The 16,280-nt window shown below is 42.8% G+C and overlaps 1 protein-coding gene across 1 annotated transcript; it reads left to right on the top strand.

Annotated features, from left to right (window-relative positions):
- Positions 1–648: 648 nt before the first annotated feature.
- On the top strand, positions 649–2,252 carry kctd12.1 (potassium channel tetramerisation domain containing 12.1; the record flags this gene model as incomplete). The annotated part of the gene is made up of 2 exons (XM_083638565.1): positions 649–1,633; positions 1,765–2,252. One exon carries the CDS (start codon positions 649–651, stop codon positions 1,525–1,527), a length of 879 nt encoding a protein of 292 aa, XP_083494691.1. The 3' UTR covers positions 1,528–1,633; positions 1,765–2,252.
- Between the last annotated feature and the right edge of the window lie 14,028 nt (positions 2,253–16,280).

The following is a 16,280-nucleotide window of genomic DNA, read 5'->3' as shown; positions in this document are numbered from 1 at the left end:
GCTTCAAACGACCCAAATCGGGCTTCAAACGGCCCAAATCTGGCTTCAAACAGCCCAAATCTGGCTTCAAACGGCCCAAATTGGGCTTCAAACAGCCACAATTTTTCGCCGCCGCCCTTCGGACGCCGGCATGCACGTCGGCCCGTATCGGCCTGGCCTGCTTGGTATTTAATGCCCAGCCTGAATTATGATCCCAGTCCGCCCCTACTTGCATGTACAGTTTAACAATCACTTGTTTGCTGACATGTACAGTAATTCTAACAATTGTTTGTTTGCCACATGTAATGTAATGTGAGATACACTAGTATCGTTCATAATTAATGATTTTGCAGTCTTTCGTTTGACAGTTATTGAAAGTTTTGCGGGGGGGGGGGGCACCACAAAACAATTACGCTTAGGGCACCCAAATGGCCAGCAGCGGCCCTGCACACACACACACACACACACACACACACACACACACACACACACACACACACACACACACACACACACACACACACACACACACACACACACACACACACACACACACACACACACACACACACACACACACACACGGCTACATAAACAGACCACTGCCCTTCCCATGCTCACTGCTCAGTGTTCCTCCTGATCCCTGAGTGCAGCGGTGGCGCAGAGAAGATGGCACTGGCGGCGGACACAGAGCGCACAGAGAGAGGGTCGATCTGCGCGGAGCCGTTTCCAGAGATCATTGACCTGAACGTGGGCGGACAGGTCTATGTGACAAGACACACAACTTTAGTCGCCGTGGCAGACTCTCTACTATGGAGCATGTTCAGCAAGAAGTCCCCCAAAGAGTTGGCGAGAGACAGCAAAGGGCGCTTCTTCTTGGACAGGGACGGCTTCTTGTTCCGCTACATCCTAGACTACCTGCGAGATCTGAACTTGGTCCTGCCGGACTATTTCCCCGAGAAGCGTCGGCTGCAGAGGGAGGCGGACTTTTTCCAGCTGCGGGACCTTGCCAAGCGCCTGAGCCCCAGGCTGAGTAAGGACAATTCAATCAGCGAGGAGATATGCCAGAGTGACACCGAGGAAGGCGCGCTCCAGTACGGCCTCGGCGGCTCCTCGGGCGGTATGGAGACTTTACGCACCATGTCTGCGGCCGGCGGTGCGATGCGCTCCCTCTCACTGGACTCCAGAAAGTTGGGCTACATCACGATAGGATACCGCGGCTCGTACACTATTGGAAGAGATATCCAGACCGATGCCAAATTCAGGAGAGTGGCGCGCATCACCGTGTGCGGGAAGACGGCCCTGGCCAAAGAAGTGTTTGGGGACACACTGAATGAGAGCAGGGACCCCGACCGGCCCCCGGAGAGGTACACATCCCGGTACTACCTGAAGTATAATTTTCTAGAGCAGGCATTTGACAAGCTGACAGAGGTGGGCTTTCACATGGTGGCGTGCAGCTCCACGGGCACCTGCGCCTACACCAGCAACGATCCAAACGAGGACAAAATTTGGACAAGCTACACTGAATATGTCTTCTGCCGGGAATAACTCACAGTTGCACACAATAAGCTTGGTGTCTATTTCATGCCATACTGATGTAAATAGAGATTCCATAATCCCGAGGGGGGTGTCTTAAAAATATATTGCATCTTGTGTCTTGAATGGCAACGTTTGTCACAGGCAAGGGAATGGCTGAGCCTATAAGCCTTTATCTTTCCTATAGTTAGGCTACTGCGAAATGTTGTTGTGTTACCCCATATAGTAAGAACAGCCAGCCAAATAAAGGTAGCCTACTGCCACTTCTATGGATGGAAATGATATAGGCACTGACTGAGGCACAAAGTTCATAATAGGCTAATAGATCCCCACTTCTTCTACACATACAACTTGACAGAAAGTAAGGAGAAGATTATACATTAGAAATTTGAACGTCCAAATATGGGTAGCACATGGCTTGAATTAACAACATATCGAAAGCCCAAAATTGCCTGGCAATGACAACATTAGCCTAATTAAAATGCAATCAACTCCATCTCAAAGACCTGCATGTCTGTGTTTCAGTCATACCTGACTCAGTAATAATACGTGAAGTGAGCAGTGTTCAAGAAGAACATAGTATTCCATATCATTGTAAACTCTAGGCTTGTTTGAACACTTGTTTGGCCAAGTTTTGTAATAGACTCTTAGCAGTTCTATCATTGATATGCTTGTAATTTGGCCTATGTACTTGCTTTGTAGCATTGTATGTGTTAATCTGTTCATACAGTATGAAATAAAATCTTCTACCTTGTTATTCTCAACCCTTTGCCATCTTGTTTTACATTTGCTGCACTACTATACAATGTAACAATATGCGACCCCCCCCCACACACACGCACACACACACACACACACACACACACACACACACACACACACACACACACACACACACACACACACACACACACACACACACACACACACACACACTTTATACTATGGGACATCAAAGAGGGTCACATTCAAAAGAGACCCAGACAAAACATGATCAGATATAACTGGGATTGCACTGTCATGAACCATTTTAAAACTAAAGGAAGTAGCCTACATTACTGAGCAAGTATTCCTCTTATTTCATGTAGGCTCCTAAGTGGAGCAGCAGGGCCGAAACCATACGATGGCAACGGGCAGTTTTCCCTCAAGACTGCAGTTGTGGTTTCTGCAAGTGGGTTTTTGGGGTTGCTAGCCCCACGCAAGTATATTACAATATAGTATTATGTGGCAGTAATGTCTCTGTAGTCCTCCTTTAAAATCTGTCATGTTCACGATTGACACTACAGTACAAACCCTATGAAGTTTGCAATTCTGATAGTGAGAGTCACTCATGAACATCCTGCTTTGCTCATGGCGCCTTGCTTTAGTCATTCACTGATTTGGACTGGCAATTCAAGGATAGAGTAGTAGGCTATCAACCAGCTTCAGCCTGTTATTATCTTAAGCAAAGACCTCCACATCTGAATGCAGTTAGCATGTAAATATTGCAAGGCTACCAGTTTCCGCCAAACCCATTTTGTCAGAAATTCAGCCGCATGCTGTCTGGATGCAAAGAGTGCAGCTGTGCACATATGATGTCATTATCATTTCAAGTGTAAATAATGAAAGGGTGCAGCTGCACACAAATAGGAGGGTTGGCTCTGCCAGATACTGTGAATGAATGGAGAGTAGAATGGTGCACCACTTTGCAACAAGAGCAGAATTAGGTCCGGTTAGTGTACAGCCAGCTGTGGATTTTTTATTTCAATCAGAATAAACATGGAGGAAAAAAGCCTTCCATGCTGGGGCATGACTAGGATGATAGAACATCAGGGGCAATAGCCTACACACACAGTGACAACCTCTGTAGGGGGTCCAGGAGCATCCTCCCCCAGGGGAAATTTGATATTCATGTGCTTAATACATCAATCTGGTGCAATTTGAGAGATTACATCACTAAGGTTACCTTTTATGAAAGGTTGCGCTGTTTGGATGGGATCAAAAATGATCTTTAGGATCGTGATCTCTTTAGAGATCATTGTGAAAACACATGTGAACTGCTTGTGACTGTAATTGGTAATTAGCCAGAACTGCCACTGGTCAGTTTCTATTACATAATAACCTTGATTGTGAACATTAGTTTGGTTCCCTCGTCATATCATGCTTCTATGCATGATAATGTTAGGTGACAGAGTAAGAAGAAAAAAAAAGATTTGGTAGAAAGCATACTCACTTTGGAATCTATATAGTTCAAAGCTGCATGGCCAGCGAGACTAATCCAAAATTAATCAACACACACATGGGATCAAACGCAAGATGCCCTTTCCAGCTGGTACACACACACACACACACACACACACACACACACACACACACACACACACACACACACACACACACACACACACACATATATATATATATATATATATATATATATATATATATATATATATATATTAGGGTTACTGCAAATCAGCTGGCCCTTTTAAGGCGTTTGTTTTCTGCTTGATGCTCTGCACAACTTACATCTTGTGTAGCTGTGCCTGGCAGCAGATACCCCATGTTTGATTCTGGCTTCAAACAGCTGTCACCGTTTTGTAAATGATCCCTACTGGAGCCGGTCTCATCCGTACATGGTTGTTTCCCCACTGAAATGTCTCTTGTGTTGTCACTCACTATCTTGCATTTTCTGAGCATCACCTCAGTTTACTTTGGGGAGCTACAAAAAAAGGCTTGTAGTTTATACAATACGCAGATACTTTCCAAGCATCTATAAAGTGTATCATGTTAACGTGCCTCTCTTCTCTCTCTTCTTGGCCAACTGGGGAGTTTTTCCACATACTGTCTGAGTTACCCAGTGGCCAGTGGGGGTGGAGGAGTTAGTTCACAATGAGAGGGTTCAGTTCTGGGCACTGTGGTTTCCATTCCAGTGGTAATTGCATGAATTCAGAAGATCAGTTTTCGCAGCCATTGCTCTAGTTTCAGGCTTTCCACATCGGGCTTGGCTTTGGGTAGAATCACCTCTGTCTATGGGACACAGACAGGCAGGGTGGCGCGTAGCATGTATGATACCTCTAAAAGGACAAAATATCAACTCACACACAGCTTACTTTGGAGTTAAGACATACTGTAGCCATGGGCGTTGATTAATTGCAACCAGTTTACGCTCCTATCCAAATTATTCATGGTCATGAATGTGCTACCATGGAAAAGGCAATTAATTCTCAACAGCACTTTTTTTCCACCTCAGAAAGGCTTACCCTGATCAGCCTCTCACTGTTCACCAAAAGAGCATGCACAAATGCTCATGGTCCAATCAAAGAATTATACTGGCAGCACAGTTCCCAAGTTGGCTTGTTAGCAGTCCGGACAGAAACCTTGTGAACACTTGCTTTCTCCTCTGAATGCTGGGCTTTGATGAAAGGGGTGTTTTTTATTCAGTAAATAATATGTGATAGAATGTGGAATTGGTACGCACTTTACTACTATTTGAAAAAGCATCAAAGGTTCTACACAGTTCCCTCCATTGGTACAACAATTAAGATTTTGGTTCTGAGATTTTGTGCTAAAGTATATATTGCCATTCTATACAGTAGAAGTGTTTTTCTAGTGCTGAAAAACATTGGTTCCCAATGGAGAGTGGCGAGGTTAACATAGGCTATTCTTTTGATATCGATATAAAATATTTTTGGCCTGCTATGTTGCCAAAGCTTTCCCAATCTCTTCCAATATTCAACTGCCATTCAAAATCAGGCTTGGATTTCAAGGGAAAAAAACAGTTTGAAAATGTGGGTCCCTGGAATTTTTTTTGGAAACCGTCTAGACTGCATTATTATTTTATTATGAACATCCATTTTCCTGTTTTGTTTGAGTTTGCTCATTTTAGTAAGGCAGAATGTCGAGGACAGTGTTATCTCCAAAAGGGAACACAGGCCAGCTCATTATTTGTGTGTGGTGTGGGAAAATAAATGTGGTAATAATAATTGTGAGTCTAGAATAAGGTCCTGTGATGGCATTACCTTGGTATAGGCACAAAAATGTATATAACCTTTAAAGAAGCACGTCACTTATAGTTTCACAACAGTGATATTTGATTTTGTGCACCCAGTGAGCACAAACTGCACTTTCAGAATGAATCACAAATATTAGCCTGCCTGAATCTGTATGGTAGTGTGTGAGGATATAATTGGTTTTATTCTACCCTCCTGGGAATTTCCATCAGAATAGTTTGCTCTACTCTGCAGTAAGAAAACAGAACAGTGAAGCGTGGTATTTCACTGTCACCAACATTCTGATTTTGGGAGGAATACTGATTTGTGATCTTTCAGCTGAAAAGGCTAGTGCAGTTGTCTTTCATATATTTATGCGTTGTTGGGTTACATCAAAACACTGGGTATCCTTCAAAGTTGTCAAATGAGTGACATCTGCCTCTTTTCACAAACTGATCTGCTCTTCTCCTCCTTTTTTGTTTTTATTTTCTGTTGACCCCCGCTTCATTCCCCCCCGCCACCCCCTTGATGGAAGGGTGTAGGATGGGCCAAGGAGGAACCCATTACATTTTGGAGTGGATTTGATCCAGGTCAGGGGCAGAGCTAGGCAAAAGGGGTCATAGCTAGGAATAGGAAAGGTCATAGAGAGTCAAGATTCGATTGGTGGGTAGGGGGAGTGGCTAGGTGTGTCTGGGCAGTGGAAGGGGGCATGGTCAGGAAAGGGGCAGGGCTAGGGAAAAGAGGCCGTATATAGAGATATAGAAACGTCGTAGAGAGTTGGGGTTCAAGGGGTGGGTAGGGGGAGTGGCTAAGTGTATCTGGGTTGTTGGAATGGTGTGGTCAGGGAAAGAGGTGGGGCTAGGGAAAAGCATCTGTAGTTAGGAATAGGAAGGTCATAGATAGTCGGGGTTTGAGGGGTGGGTAGGGGGAGTGGCTAGGTATATCTGGGTTGTGGGAGGGGGCGTTGTAAGGAAAGGGGGTGGGGTTAGGGAAAAGTGGCCGTAGCTAGGGATAGGAAGGTTGTAGAGAGTCGGGGTTCGAGGGGTGGGTACAGGGAGTGGCTGGGGGGATGTGGGTGGCTCAGGGTTCTGATTCGACTCACAAAATTTGCATATCATAGCCGACTGTATTGGCCTTGGCGGAGGACTGCACTCTCCGAGTGCACTTTAGTTGATCTTGTGGCCTTGTTTAATTTGTAATACATTTTTCATTAATTAGCCTATTGCAGACAGCCCCTCACTTTTAGTTTCTGATTTCTGTGTGGTGCTGATGGACAGCTCCTTTTATCGTTAAACTAAAGTGCTCTGAGAACACATTATTTGGCCTCCGTTCTGTTTACGGTCAGATCATTTTTGAGATTTTCAAGTGGGCCGTGAGTCAGAAAAGGTTGGTTTGGTTGGTTTGTTACACAAACTATAGATAAAGATGGGAGACACGAGTTCACATATTTCAAGGCTGGAAATCACAGTGTTCCCAGAAGTTCATACAGCTGTTACATCCAGATAAAAAGGAATACATGTTTATACCTGTCACACCAGATTAAAAAAAAAGGAAAACCTAAAAGAACATTCTGTGTATTTCTCAGGTGAATTCATCCCACTTACTTTGAGCTTTGCTGCACTGTGCATTTCTGGCTTTTTGACGTAGCTCTATTCATAAGCAGGAGGATAAGCACTGGAGGAGTTATGGAGGCCCCTATAGCCTACAGCTATTATGTAATGTGTAATTCTTCAAAATAAAAAAGAAAAGAGGTGGAGTCTGTTGGCACTTGTTCTCATTCATACTGTATGTTATAAATACCTGGGGGTAGGCCTACCATAGGGCATATTTGGTCAAAGTGTTGTGGGATTCCTTCTGCTGAAATATGTGTTCTCTCTGATTAGCTACCCTATAGACAGGCAGAATATGAGATTTGTCATTGGAATAATACCAGCACACACACAAAACGAACAGAGGCACAGACTGACTCAGGAACACGCATGCTGAGGCTGGCTTCAAGTCTGACATCTGCACGGCTATTTCCAACTGGCAGATGTCCGCCTCCTCTACAGCCTGTGTTTAGCCTACAGGGTAGCGCTTGATGAGATAACTAGGTCGAACATAGGCTACTACCCTCACAAGAGACAGCTTTTTAATCATCATACATGAAACACATGCACATAAGTCTTTAGTCTAAGTTTTGGCAATTGACAAGGCTCACACATTGGTTACAAGGACACGAGCGAGATAAATACTTAATGTAAAAAGCTTATCACTTGCCTTGAATCTGACCAAAGCTGTGTTTTGTGAAAAATGCAAATATTTGATTAGTCTATCGATGTTGTTGTTTTAAGTAGATGCAGATAGAGCTCCTGTTTGACAGGAAATCAAAGCTCCTGCTTGATAGGAAATCAAAGGCGTGCCACAGGAGCTGCATCCTTGAGACAAAGTTTAGGCTGCATATTCTGCCAAGCATCAATTGAGTCATTTTGATGCTAGAAAAACATCACACCAACTTTTAAAAATAGATTTGGACGCATTGGCATGTGTAACATTTGATCGCTGCTAAAGCTGCAGAGGCATGTGTGCATGCATTACTGGCCTGTTTCTCTATTTTCACTATCCTATTAACATTCGGTATCATATCAACATTCACTATCATATTAACATTCACCATCATATTAACATTCACTATCATATTAACATTCACTATCATATTAACATTCACTATCATATTAACATTCACTGTCATATTAACATTCACTGTCATATTAACATTCACTATCATATTAACATTCACTATCATATTAACATTCACTATCATATTAACATTCACTGTCATATTAACATTCACTATCATATTAACATTCACTATCATATTAACATTCACTATCATATTAACATTCAGCATTTTCTTCTCAAAGCCCATCTTTCAGAGCCATTAGTGGGGTGGCAGAGGTGGGGCACAAAGCAAGGGTGGCACTGACTGCAGCATTTAGGAAGGAGATGTAGACGACCAGGTCAGAATTCTGAATTCCAAGTGAGAATCCTGATTTTAAAGTCAGAATTCTGACTTTATTCTCAGAAATCTGAGATTAATCTCAGAATTTAATTACATTTTTCACATGTGGCCTTTCATAGGGTGTAGCTTTGGAAAAAATAACTTAACGTTGATGGTCCCACATCTAACATGGCTATCAGCCAGTATTACTCTACTCCATTCCTCCCACCAAACACCATTTTTTGTCCTCTTTCTTTAGGGGGGACAGGGTCTCTTTAGGGCGAGATAGCAGGTATATGCCACATAGAAACCAATGATCTGAAAGCTGGCAACCTGAAGAATCATTTGAGATGCAGCTCAGCTCAGCACTGTGTCAAGTTGTTATAGTCATACATCTGTAAGTGAAGGTTTAGAAACACTGAAAGCTAGTTGCCAACTAGCAACTCTGCCTACTTGAGAGCTGCTGTGCTGTGAGTCGTGCTAACTTGGTCACAGAATTACTTTATTAATGACTGTTGTCAGCTATGGCTTGTTTTATGTGTATTTTGTTGTTGTTGTTCAACAGATACATTTTCTTAATGCTTATTCAAAATATTGTGTGGCACAAGCTGAGGCTAACCCATTAGGTAAGTCAGTGGCTGGTTGTGAATAATCCCTGATGCACACAGACGGCGGATGACTACAGAGAGACAGGTGGTCTGAAAAATTACACTCCAGAACATTCCATTTTTACCGAGCAGCATCGCTCTTGCTGAGACAGGTGACATTAAGATGACACCATAGTTAGTCAGCGAAAAGAACGAGAATTTCCAGGAAACATAAAGATCATATTGATACCAGGGTGGAAGAAAAAATCAACACACCCATAGGCGGATTATGACATGAGTGGCACCTGGGATGCATAAAAGCCCCCCCCCCCCCAATAGCACACATACCCACAATTAAGGCCAGAATAATAACTAAGACATACATTCACCTGCATCCCAACATGATTTACAGCACAGCCACCTGAATACTCAAAGCCAACAGTACAATAACAAGACATAAATTCCCCTGTATCTAGTAGCAGGGTCCAAAATTTACTTTTTTGTCCACCAGCCAAATGGCTAGTGAATGCTCAAATTTTACCAGACACTCAATAGATTACCATTGGGGAGGTTTCGGCTGGTGAGAGAAGCATATCTACCAGCCACTTGCATATTTTACCAGCATTTGGTGCTAATTTTGGGCCTCGCAGATTTACAGCGCAGGTACACTCAATTAAAGCCAAAAACACAATTACCCTCTCATTGTCCATAAACATATGGGGGGGAAAAAAAACATAAAGCAAAGGGATAATTTTGTCCCAGGCCCGGGCAAGATACACGGTGGCCCTGCGAAGAGGCTCTGGGTTATGGGCCCCTGAGCTCTTGGGCCCCTGGGCCTGGGCCCAGTAGTCCCATTCGATAATACATCCCTGAACATGCCAGTCACTGATCTCCTGTCTGACAGATAGTCATTTTGGTGTGACAGATTGATAGTTGAAAATCACAAGCTTGATTACATAGTCCGCTCTTCATGCTCCATTACACAGGCACTGTTGAATTTCGTACATCATCTCCGGACAAACCATTTCCTGTGCCACTTTAAACTGCCATTGAGAATCAATTGGACCGCTCAGCTTCCATTGTGTCGGGTCCATTATTTCAATAGAACAGTTCTGCTGGGAGACCTTTTTCAATTCTACACCATGCAATCAATGACTGCTGGCTTCAAGACCCTGGGTCATTGCCATCTTCTATAATTCCTCACTTGCTTCAGGTGGTCTCTCTGTCCACTGTTCTTTTCCACCCACCTAAGTGGGCCTTGGAGGATGTGATTGCTGATTGTAGTTTCTTCTGCGATCAAACGCAGTCGGAAAGCCTTGGGTGACCAGACGTCACAGTACTCCCGATTTCAGGATGGCCGTCCCGAGTCCCGACAGATATCTCTCGGGACACTAAAAGGCCCCGGTTTTCAACACACACTATCAAATTGTCCCGGTTTCCACCACAATTAAAATAATAATAATAGTATTGTAGTGTCCGAGCGGGGTGCGCCTGTGAGAAGCAGAGAGCTGCCAGGATCTGCAGCACGACCAAACCAAAATGCAGCTCTATAGATCCTGACAAGAGGTCTCACTCTGGCTCTATAAGAAAGATCAATTTGTTCCTCAATTGAAAATTGAAAGAGAGAGAACTGATGCTGCCCGCACCAAGGGTCTCATTCGCCATTCATACGGATTCCATCGTGATCAATGTGCATGCACACTGGCCCATTGTAGTGGCTTGGCTCGTGCACTTTGGTGGGGAAGGGGGTTTCTATCTGTGAGGGGATGCGTGCGGCTCTGTCTCTCCTCTCTGAGTGACGTGACAACAGCTCAACCCGTCGCCGTCGGGGCTAGAGCCTAGAGGAGACAGATAGCAATTCAACCAAAATTAATATCCACTTTTAACAGCCTGATTTATGCGCTGTGCACCTCACAGCTAATTTCTTTTTTGTCTAAGTGGGGCATCAATTGAATTAGCAGGGACCAAATTACCAGCCTGTTTCCCTCATATGATTCTCTCAGAGAGCTGCTGGCTGTGGCAACATGCCGTTTCTAAATGTTTTTTTTGTCAGATGGCCCAGGTCATTCAGGTCATCCACTTAAAATGATAACATTTACAGAACAAGTGTGATTATTTTGTCAGCATGGTTGCTGCAATTCAGACTCATTTTAATAATCCCGCACTTGCTGAGAACACTCTGGAAATGGCCTTTTGTTTTTACTTGAATAGATTAACAATAGCAAGTGAGTCGAAGTTAACTTTAAAATGAATGCATGACAACAATGAAACATACCGTCTTCTTTGCGAGACCCACTGTACTGGGGAAGGGGGAAATAATTTTCTTGTAACCTGAACATTTCTCTCATTCTCCTTTGGTAGTTGTGGTTAACTGTTTCAAACAGAAAAAAGGCTTGATCCTGTCAGCTATGAAATATTGATTAACATTATATGGTGAGATAAGTCCCAGATAGGACTTTGAAATGCAGAGGTTGTTCAGATTAATCCAGGACCGATTTCTGCTGCTGCTGTGTGATTATCATGCTGTAGATGCCATGTGCTCTGAAGTCAGCCCTCTCAGGTATAATTGGAGATGTGTAGTACTTGGCTATCCGTTTGGCTCTCTTTCCTGTAATGCCATTAGAGAACAAGAACATTGCAAAATTATATAATACAGCAATTATGTAATGGCAGTGCCAACACTGCATGGAGATTGTTGACTCTCCTATGAGCGATTGTACAGTTTTTCTACATATATTACATATTGGTTTATATAGTCCATTTTAGTACTTTTTTTGAATACTTTTTATTTATAGGAGATGGTCCATTACAGTAGTCCTCACAGATAATGAGTAAAGGTGCAACAAAAACATATTATGATGATCATCATATCTACTGCATATCGCCCCACCCACCCCTCGGTCCCAACACATTACCCTAAAAACAGAATTAAAGCAATCAAAACAAAAAGCATATACATTAATGCGTGCATACCTACATACATAAATTTTAGTACATTTGATCTGATTTGAATGTAATTGATCTGCATGTACAGTAATACAAATTTAATTTACTGTGCTATGGCAAGAGTTCGAACACAAGGAATTCAAGAGGATGAAAATAGCTGAGAAACATTTTACACAAGTTGAACATGGACATGGGTGATGAGTATTTATCTGGGTTGATGAGCATGCTGGGAACAGCTGAGTGAAACCAGACCTGTTTACCCTCATATTTTACTCCCTCTCTTTGATCCTTGCCTCTCGAGAGAGCAGAGCACCATGGCTGTGTGTGCCTGCACCCCCCTGATGAATCTCCAGGGGAGGCGGCAGGTTTTCCCCACCTGCCCCATAAGGCTCTGAGGTAATCAGCCACTTCACATCCACCAGGGGAGGCCCTGCCCATAAGGGACTGAGATAATCAGCCACTTCACTTCGATCGCCAGCCTCTGCACCCAGGGTGGGATGTCTGCCACATCCTGCTCACTTACTCTGCTTATCCCCCCTACCTCAGCAGCCATTGACCCCATGCAAGACATTCTGTAGCCAGGGTAAAGCCAGCCGGGGCGGCATATTAGGGGTATTGATCAGGTAGTGATTGAAGAGGGCTTATCAGAAAGACCAATGGTGGATACCTGAAGGTTACAACAGCTGTGCTCCAGCTGGTGAATCAACAGATAGCTTCTTATGAATGACTCAGAGGTAAAAACAAACAAAAAGAAAAGCAACCTCTATCAGAGTAAATCTCTGATCCATACACCAGAGGTCAACAGCTGCCACTCCTGAATCAGGAAAGCAAGCTAGGAAAGATTAGTAAAGGGCACAGGAGATTAATTAGAATAACAAGGATGTGAGATGAATCAATATACACACTAATAGCTACTGTTTCTGATATATTTCTAAACTTGACCTTACTGTATAAATGACCTATTGTGATCTCTAGGATAATCACAGCCTCATGAAACTTTACAACCTTGACCATTCAGAAAATGTGTGGGATGTTCAGGTACATTGAAGATAAGGATTTTTCTTAGCCATTTTCAGAAAATAGTGCTTGTCATCCAATTGTCAAAATCGCATAAATCTCCAGTTTTCAAAAATTATTACCTCCGCCAACGAGTCAAAAATGGTTACATCTTTTACCAAATCTGTGTAAGAAATAGGATCAACCCAAGCATTGCTGCAACAGCTTATGAGACATAAGTGGCTGGTTTATGATGTGGTGTCTAAGGGGAAGCCCTTATACATCTCTAAACTTTGAATAAACGCCTAATCAAAACACAATATCTATTACATATTTATGACTAGAAAAAGAGAAGGAAGGTGAAGAGAGGAGGAAAAGAGGTGAAGTTACTTCCGACACCACTGAGTCTTGAAAGCTTGAAATCGGCGGTGATTCATGTAGAGACATAAAGGGATATTTAAAGCCCTTGAAAATCAATCAATGGCTTAGAGAAACAACATTCAGCCTGCCAGAGTATGACAGACCTGTTTTCATCAAACCCACTTCCAGGCTTAGCAGTATTGTTGATTAAGGAATGGATTAATATTCTCCAAAATAATTTGAAAAGAGCCACAGAAATGTTGTGATACAGGAACAATATGACATCAGATACAAATGTAATAGTCACTGGAAGATGGATGTTCTGGCTGTAAGGCTGCTGAAGTTGTGAATAGATGGTGTGAGCGGAGAGACTATCTGTGGGACCTGGCAGAAAAACCGGTGGTAACACTTCATAATAACGTTCAGTTGTAAGTCATTTATAAGCCTTTAGTTAATGATGAACTAACCATTTACAAAACATGAATATACATTTGTAGATGATTAATAAATGTTATGTTAAAATGCGTTGTAAGTCATCTATAAACCTTTAGTAAATTAAGTGTTCCTCACCTGTTGTAAATGATGTGTAATACAAGGGGGTGGGGTAGCTCTGTTTGTCAAAATTGAAGTCAATGCGGAAGTGCCCTCTTTGCCTGCAGGGGGCGACTCATTGGTTTGTGGACTGTTTTGAAGCCTCAAGTATGGCCTCAGTAAACACTTTCCTAATGTGTTTATGGTCTCAATCGCTAGTTTTAGACTATGTTGTAGTTGCAGACTATGTTTTGGGGCGTGATTGACAGGTCGTTTGTCTACTGATCACACAGCTCGCCGATCACGGACCAATAGCAGGCCGTGCTCTGTGGGAAACCCCTGGACTTGTGTTGAGATCCAAGATGGCAATGGCCAAAATGCCATACGTGAGGCGTCAAAAAACAGAAGTCCACAGACCAATGGGTTGCCCCTCCTGTAGGCCATTCGAAAGAATGCAGGTTTAAGTCCACTTCCACATTGGCTTCAATTTTGACAGGGCTACCCCCTTGTATGTAACACATTTATGTGTGGTGAATGGTTTACACTTTAGATTAGGGGATGCAGAAAGCCTTGTAAATTAATTGGAAATGATTTACACATCATTTATAACAGGTAAGGAACACTTAATTTACTAAAGGTTTATAGATGACGCATTTGTGATATGTTAACATAGCATTTATTAATCATCTACAAATGTATATTCATGTTTTGTAAGTGATTAGTTCAACATTAACTAAAAGCTTATAAATTACTTACGACTGAACGTTATTATAAAGTGTTACCTGCATTTATGGCTAATGTGAAAAGTAATGAGATCTACAGTCATTCAAAAGTTGTAAATGTCAGTTCAGATCATGATATATCTTTATTATCTCTTATATCATTTTAGTCAAATGTATGAGATTTCTATTACTGTGTTTGTGTGTGTGTGTGTGTGTGTGTGTGTGTGTGTGTGTGCGTGCGTGCGTGCGTGCGTGCGTGCGTGTGCGTGCGTGCGTGCGTGCGTGCGTGTGTGTGTGTGTGTGTGTGTGTGTGTGTGTGTTGGTATGTGTACAAAGCAACACAGTCCTCAGCGGAAGTTCAGACAGAGGGCAAATCATATTTTGCACATTTAATTTTAATGCGCTATACTCATTCCACTCTGCCCTGCACATTTCCCTCGCATGCTCTCACATACCTGTCACTTCAATTGGTGTCAATTGACTCGTGGCTGCTCACATCAGCTGGTCACTTCTATCCAATAGCATAGCGACACAGCCAATCATCACACTGCTCTTTTTAAATGTGTCTCTCTATCCACTCTAGTCTGCTCAAACTTTGCGCACCCCTCCACCTCCCCGTCTCCGCCCAGTCTTCGCAGATTCATCAGCTTCATCAGCTTCATCAGTCACATGGAGAATCATCAGCCATCACCACCACCAGTGTCTAGACTGTCTACGGGGGTGGATATATCTAGATGCTCCTGAGGGCCGTGGCCTTTTATTACAAACTCTCCCTGCAATCTCCCTGCAGAGTCTGAGCGCCAAAGACTTTATTGAGCATAATTAAATTGCATTATATCATCTGCATTTCATTATATCATCTGTATAATAAACCATCATTTTACTTAAACTTTAAAGGATGGTTTATTATACAGAGGCAGAGGGCAAGTCCTTTTTAACACTGACCTAGTGCGAAACGCAGATAGTCTGGCAAGAGAGACTAGCACTGGCCTAACAATGCAAGTCCCTCTGTGATGCTGAACAGTTTCTCATTCTCAACTCTCAAGTAATCATACGCAGCATGTTCAACAGAGCCTCTATTTATAGTTTGGCTCTTTTAATCAACAACAAATCCAAGGAACACAAGGAAATAAAGTCAATTACCAGCTCACTATGAAATAAGGATCAAGGCTGATTGGGCAAGCAGTGATAATCACCATGCACAGCATGCACACAACTCTAGCATGCGCTTCAAACACAGGCAGTCACCACAGGTAGATTCAGCTAGACCTGTGAAGGACTAGACTTGTGCCAAATTATTTTAATGTCTAAGCAGCAGGTGCATTATTATTATTATTTTAATGTCTAAGCAGCAGGTGCATTCTAAAGTTTTGATCAGGGGTGTATTGCTGCCGGGGAGCAAACAGGAATGACGCTCCACCACTCTTTTTTTTCAGGTGAGGAAATATTAGTACATTTATAATATATAACTGCAAATATTAGTATTTGCAGTTTGCATAATCCGTTTCACATTCTGGCCTGACACTATATTGACAGATCCGGGCCGGGCTAGGCGTTAAATTTGAGGTCCGTGCAGGGCTCTAGCTGTCACCAATAAGGTTCTCATATTTATATCGAGGTGCACTGTCACCAATAATGTTTTCATATTCATATCATCATATCGTCATGTTGA

Source organism: Poromitra crassiceps (genome assembly GCF_964638095.1).
Source record: "Poromitra crassiceps genome assembly, chromosome: 6".
NCBI classification, from domain to species: Eukaryota; Metazoa; Chordata; class Actinopteri; order Beryciformes; family Melamphaidae; genus Poromitra; species Poromitra crassiceps.
This window is presented reverse-complemented; position numbering and strand designations above follow the sequence as displayed.